The 7,125-nt window shown below is 37.7% G+C and overlaps 1 protein-coding gene across 1 annotated transcript in view; it reads left to right on the plus strand.

The window, feature by feature from the left end:
- Window positions 1-5,962, plus strand: part of COLQ (collagen like tail subunit of asymmetric acetylcholinesterase) — a 65,616-nt gene extending 59,654 nt beyond the window's left edge. The window contains exons 16-17 of the mRNA XM_073329527.1: window positions 2,163-2,265; window positions 4,165-5,962. Of these exons, the coding sequence (XP_073185628.1) occupies window positions 2,163-2,265; window positions 4,165-4,234 (173 nt within the window). The 3' untranslated portion in view covers window positions 4,235-5,962. The remainder of the gene's footprint in view (window positions 1-2,162; window positions 2,266-4,164) is intronic.
- The last annotated feature ends 1,163 nt before the right edge of the window (window positions 5,963-7,125 follow it).

Here is a 7,125-nt window from a genome sequence, read left to right on the forward strand (position 1 = left end):
TATGTGGGACCTTTAGGCGACTGTTTGCAAACTGAACACCGATGTTGAAAAGGAAGGTACGACAGCTGCATTTTGAGTAGATCAGGCATGCAAGTTGCTATAAACTCTAGGCAAAATAATAACTTGTATGTAGCCTTTTATCTCAAAGGATCCCAAATATGCTTTTCACACTTCACAAACAGGAATCCCCTCTGAGTTAGAACATGACAAATGTATTTTAAAGGGCCTGATCCTGCAATTGATTTATATGCAGAACTTCCATGGAAATCATTGGGATTTTGAGTGCAAGACTGTGCCTTGTTAGTGCATCGTACAAACATTTAGGACAGGAAGTGGAGATGACTGCTCTAACCAGTTGAGGCTACAGGTGAGGATTTTAGGTAGGCAAGATCTAATTACCCAGCTGGGAATTTGTCCAGGCTATTGGGACACAAATGTTCCTATTTCTGCTAGAAGGAATTAATAATGGGCCAGATCCTGGTCCCATTGAGATTAACTGCAGTTTTTCCACTGAATTCAATGGAATCAGATTTTGACTCAATATGTGCACTTCTAGGTCTACCCAGGACTGCTTCATGCTAAGTAAACTTAGCTTTCATTTAGCCGGTCACTGAAAGCAGAGGCCAAATGATAGCATACAAACATGGAGAATAACTTTAGAGCTATCTCTGGCATTCATCACCTCATCCCTTCCCCAGACATACATACAGCAGCTCTTCACTACTTTCTAGTCACTTTTAGCAGAACATAGGAGAGATGAGCCTTTTTCACAATGCAGAGTGAGTTTGTTGACTCTGAAAAATGCAAGCTTCTTTTGTCCCTTTTATATCCACCCCCTTTCCTTGTGAGCACACTCTGTCCCAGAAAACCCATCACCTTACTGTAGAGTGCTATAAACTGAGCATAGTTTCAAGTGACTAGAGCCCTTGGGACCTATGCAGTTATGACACTGATGTGACAAAAAAGCTGAAAACTAAGCACCCATGAAAACTAAACAAACATTCATACATGGACCTATGTACTTCTGCCAGTGATTCTCTTATGACTGAATCAAAAGAAAACAGCTAACTTTTGGATTGATTTAATTGTATAACAGATTAATTGTTCTTTATATAGAAGCAACAATTTCTGACAAATAGATCGCTGGTGTAATAAGTGAGTTATTTCCAGGGGAGACCACCCTTCCTTCTAACAAATAAACAATTAGTAAATTACCAAATTTTCATAATTATCCTCAACTTCCCCACTCCTTCTGCATGCTCATTTAATCAATGTAGTTTGCTTAACAATGATTAAATTCCCTTTAACTTTTGCTTCACAGCTAAATGAACATGGTCTCAACTTTTAAAGTTATGCTTAGAAAAATCACAGACTTTAAAATCAAATGCCAGTTATTGACCAGCCAAAAATGATTACAGTGATACAGACAGCAATTGCCATAAAAAGTCAAGGTTGGTTCACAATTACCAATCTAAGGTCTCTCTGAATACCACAGTTTGGACCTAGCCAAGGCCTATTCCCACTTAAGTCAATGGGAGTTTTGCTACTGACTTGGATAGCTTACTTCCTGCTGCTTGGAACACGAAATAATTCTGCTCTCCCATCTTGGGGTAACCTTGCATGCCTATTGACATTGCATTGGCAGTCACTGTACACAGATACATGGGATTTTTTTTTTTATGGAGAAACAATAGATCTACATAACACATCCTTATGTAGGGGAACCTACTTTCATAATATACTTGGATATTATGGGATGCCAAGGAGAGAGCCAGGTTGGGATTTTCAAAAACACCTATATGATTTAGGAGCACTAGTCCCACAGCTTTCAATGGGATTTGTGCTCCTAAGTCACATAGGGGCTTTTGAAAATCCAACTCCCAAAGTTTATCCTAAGCATATTTTATGCTTCCTTTGGTTAATTCCTAGAGCCCTGTCTAACCTAAATCGTTCCCTTTTCCTAATCACTTCAATTTGAGTCAAAGAACATTCTTTATAATGAAGAGCAACCAGCCCTTTCTGAGTGGGCAGTCTTACTATGATGCCAGTTGGATTCCCTGTTTCATGTTGTGCCCTTAATAATATGGTCCTGCTTGTCTTTCCTGCATCCTTGACTTGGTTGTCTCAGTTGTGAAGGTGCCCTTTTCTTGCATGTTCATTAGGATGCCACCATGCTTACTGTGGAGATGGCTACCGACACGAGGGAGTAGAAGATTGTGATGGAAAAGATTTTGGATATTTGACATGTAAAACATATCTCCCTGGGTATGGACAAACCTATCTTCATTTTATTTTTTGACTGAGCACCAAAAACAAAAGAATGCTGCAAGAATGTATTTCACTAACGCATGTGTGGTTATTAAAGCATGAATTGGAAATGATGTTCATATATAGTCTAATTGTATTGTATTGACTTTTAGGGCTAAATTCAACTCTCAGCTACATGCATCTGATTCCTATTGTGGTTAATGAGAATTGTACACACATGTTGCATAATTAATTGCCCTTAATGTGTTAATATATCTTGGAGAATCTCAGCTTTCCTGCTTTTCTGATGTTCTCATGAGACTAGTTTTCATAACATTTTCAAGAGTAGACAAGTCCAGAATTTCTGCTGTAAAAATAAGGACATGTTAGTTGTAAGAAAGAAAAAAAGGCACAAAGCCAATTTCATCCTTTGCATGTCACCTTTACTGGGAAAGAGCCCAGCTTGTGGGTCCACCACCTGCGATTCCTTTGATTCCGAACCAGTCAGTCATATATTAGTGCAGGCATTTTCAAAGACCAGAACGATCTGCAAAAAATACTAAACAAAAGCAAAGCTGTAATTCTGCTTGGCAGCATCCTTCATTGTAACATCTGCTTATTGTTGATTTGCCTGGTCTGCATTTGTGTAAGTGGCTTCCTCTGGTCAGCATTTTACCTCCAACAGTCATACCTCTATCTCACTGTCAGGTATCATTACTATCTAGCAGGAAACATTTAATTTGTAAATGAAATTATCTGCAGAGTCCTCATAGTTTGTGAAACTATAATGTGCTAATTGACAGGGATAAGAAACCACAGGACATTTCTGCAAACTGCCTGTTGTGTTAATCCTCCTAGTGCAATTGCTGGAACAGTCACAGACTAAGAGGTTGCACAGCTCGATAGGATCGATTGCTTACGCCAAGATTTACAAAAGTGACTAGTTATTGGGGTGCCTGAATTTTAGGGTACAACTTGATATGTCTTCAAGGGGTCTGGCTTTCAGATTGTGGTGGTCAACTCCCTTCTGAAAAATCAGTCTCCTCTTCATTGTCTTAAGCTGGGTACCATAAAAATGGAGACACTGAAAACCACTAGTGACTTATGAGAAACCTCAGCTTCAACGTATACCTAGATTGTGAAAGATCATTTAAGTCATCTTTTTTAAAAACCCTCATCAAAATTGCATTTGTATAAAAATCTTGGGGTCAGGGCTTTAGCTTGCATAAATCATCACAGCTCAGTTGAAATCAATGAATCTAAGACAATTTCTCCTGCCTCCTACACACGCACACACAATACCATAATAATACTTGGCACCTATATAGTGTTTTTCACCAGGTATCTCAAAGTGCTTCATCATGATGTGTATGTATTGTTATCCCTATTTCACAGAAATGGACAATTGAGGCACGGAATTTATGGATGCAATCTAATATCTATTGAAATCAACAGAAAGACATTCGTTGACTCATTGGGTTTTGGATTAGGCCCTATGTGATTTACCTAAGATTATACAATGAATTTGTGGAGGAAGTAGGATTAGAAAAATTCCCATTGACTTCAATAGGGTCTGAATTTTACCCCTAGTGTATATTGGACTCTGCTGGATCAGCTTCACTGGCAGTGGTGAATGACATAGAGTATAGGTGGAAATTGTACCTCTGTTTTGCTGTCAGATGTATTGGTAGTTGGTGTTTCTTGTTTTTATATTTATGTGAACAGACTTGATTCCTCCAGAAAGCTACTCCCAGAGCCTATGCACAATATGTTGGCAATTTGGGTACTAAAGGGTTCTAGCAAATTAGGCACAGCCAATCTATATACAATATTTGTAAATTTATAAAGGAGAAAAAAATGCATTGATGGTCAAATATTTCATACATTGCAACTGATGCACATTCTCTTTTGTCTTAGGTCTTATGGAAAATTACGGTGTACTTCTTATTGTTATATTGACTCTACACAGTGTCGGTATTTCACATGAAGGAAAAATGGAGGTGGGTAGCATCCCACATGTAACAGAAACAGCAGGTGCTACACTATCATCAATCTGAGAAGGACTGGGAAATCTACAAAACCTCTGTGTGGGGGAAAAACAAATATCATGCTGCTGATGGCTCTTTGAGATTGTGTTTTTTTTGTAATAAGTCCGACTGGAAGAAAATAGGACCACTGCATCCTGTCTTAACAGAAAAATGTCAAACAGTGTTTGCCAATAAGACTTGTGTTTCACATGGCTGCCTATGGGAACTGCTCTTTGTCAGAACCGCCAGACTAAACCACTGGAAAACTGAATTTCACTAAACAGGAATATTGTGTAACAAGACAACAATACCTCAACTTAGTACTGTTAGACCTAAATACAAACTCTTCAGGGTTTTTGTTTTTAGACTTTCTCAGCATAAACACAAGGCATATCCTGGATGCGGTGTTTATAGAGACTATATACTCTTTTACTACAATGTGAACTTTGTATGCGTTGTAGCCGCATGAATTATAGTTTCAATTACTGCTAATTAACCAAAACCCTTACCGGTGGATTCAGTCCAGTAAGTGTTTTTAAGGACAGCAAATCAGGGAAAGGAACTGATTGACTTTACTGACAGTTTATACAGTAGATAAGAAGTTGAGATATGTAGATATGTGTGTGTGTGTACGTGTGCGTGTATGTATGCATATACAAGTGATTCATACAGGGCCCACAGTTGTTGAACACAAAGGCCAAACTGGATGGACAAACTGTGGAATGGCCAGGGAATATGGTCTCCTAGGAGGAGATCAGACTATAAAAAAAGGCAAACATTTAATACAATTCATTTTCTTATCCTTTTGTCAAGCTGGCTGTATTCTGCGTTATTACTGATCCCACATGGACTAGGATGGTTTAGTTTAGATCTTTCCAGGATAGCATAAAAATGATTGTGAAAATTAAAATGTGGACATTTAGTCGTTCACTTTCACTTTGGTTCCTACACCAGAGGTCATTACTTTCCCCTTTCTTTTCCTCATCCACCTGATCTTAATCAGTTATTTGGTCAAGTTCTACACTCCAGATTTCCTGTCCTATCCATTGCTGTCTGTTTCTTCTCTCGTCTAGCATTCAGTACTATTAAATATATATCCTTATTTTCATATCTCTATAGGACTAATCTCATAATAGTGTGTTAATGGATTCTCCTTCAGTCTATATGCTGTATAGATTATATATATATATATATATATATATATTGTTTTTATTTTTCAGAAAAGTTGGTCAAATGGTATGTGAGCTCCAATAGCATTCAGGGTAATTGATGTATTTGTTTATTAGTAGATGTTTAAAGAGCAAATTTTATGTGGGAAGAATATTGAATATGCTACATGCAAATGTAACAAGTTTGCAATCAAAGGAATTTAAGGTTATAAGCCTCACACTCATGTCTCATTTTCACATGGGCCACTTGTTTCTGCTTTGTGATAAATCCTGTATGTGAATGTTTGAAATGCATGAGTTACATGTACCAGTGACAGCACTGAACAATTGTCATATATGCAGTTACTTCTGTAAAAGTTAACTAAAGGTGGATGTTAGGTTACAATGATAATACATTAAACCAACCAACCAATATATACATCTTTTACCACATGTGTAGAAGACTTGGCTTTAATTCTGCATGCCCATAGTAATATTGGAATTCACTGGTATAAAAATAAAGGCAGTTAATTCACTCTCTGTGGCTCTCTCTTACCTGTATTATTTATGCTGTTATGAGGCAAGGCCAATATTGTTTGAGGTCCAGATCATTGATCTTATGATCAGTCTTTTCTTTTCTTTTCTTCTTTCAATTTTTTTAAGCAGAGGTGTTAATAAATTATCATTGTTTAGTTAGATTTGTGTGGTTTGTGTACATTTCCTTAACATCTTATATCCTGTGGAAGAGCAGCTATTTAACCTTCATGTAAGCAAGCTGTATGTTGGTACAAGCTGAAGGTGTGAGCTACAGCAGTGCCATAGTAATGCTGGCCATATGTTCCTATGGGGAGGCACGCTGCAGAAAGAGTGAAGTGCTAGACATTATCCCCAACGCAGGACTGGGGGTTCTGATAGGACCTACTCCTTTATAGAATTCCACAGTTGAAACGTCTATAGCAGCCTTTGGTTTATATTAACTATCTTCTGCTTAAAGCGACATCTTCTAAACATCTATAATGGCAGGCCCTTCTTTTATCTAAGTTTGTGCCCTTTTGTTTTTGGCCCTGTTGTGCCTTTTGAACAGTTGTATGACATCCACCTTCTCTCTATTCCTCAGAGAGCACCTTCTCATGTATTTATGCCTGCTCCTGTATTTTCCACTCCAAGCACCTGATGAAGTGGGTTCTAGCCCACGAAAGCTTATGCCCAAATAAATTTGTTAGTCTTTTGCTACAAGGACTCCTTGTTCCTTTATACGTCAGTCATGTTCTTTTCCCCTGCACACTCACCTCGCTTTCTCCAATGAATTCATCTCTATTTCATCTAACTGCTCCATGCAGCTGCAACCTCTGAGATACTCTATAAATCCCAATGGCCCTTCTCCTTTAGTTTTTCTGCAATATATAACACCCAAAAAAACCTATGTTAAAAGAATGTTATGGTTGCAAAGTCAAGCACTCCAAAGTTAAGCAACACCAGAATTAAGGTTGCCCATGACGTGATCAGGTAGTATGTGATCGTGTAATTAAAGACTGTATCATAACGCATACACACAAGAGGGCCAAATTAAGGTTACACAGTTAGCCTTAATTCTGGCATTTTCTAATTTTTAAGTGGCTGACTTCATAAACTTAATGTTATTTGAATGTAGTTTTAAAAAAATATATAATTTCCTAATTTAAAAAAACCACTTTTTCATGATC

This window comes from Lepidochelys kempii, chromosome 2, assembly GCF_965140285.1.
Source record: "Lepidochelys kempii isolate rLepKem1 chromosome 2, rLepKem1.hap1, whole genome shotgun sequence".
Taxonomy (NCBI): Eukaryota; Metazoa; Chordata; order Testudines; family Cheloniidae; genus Lepidochelys; species Lepidochelys kempii.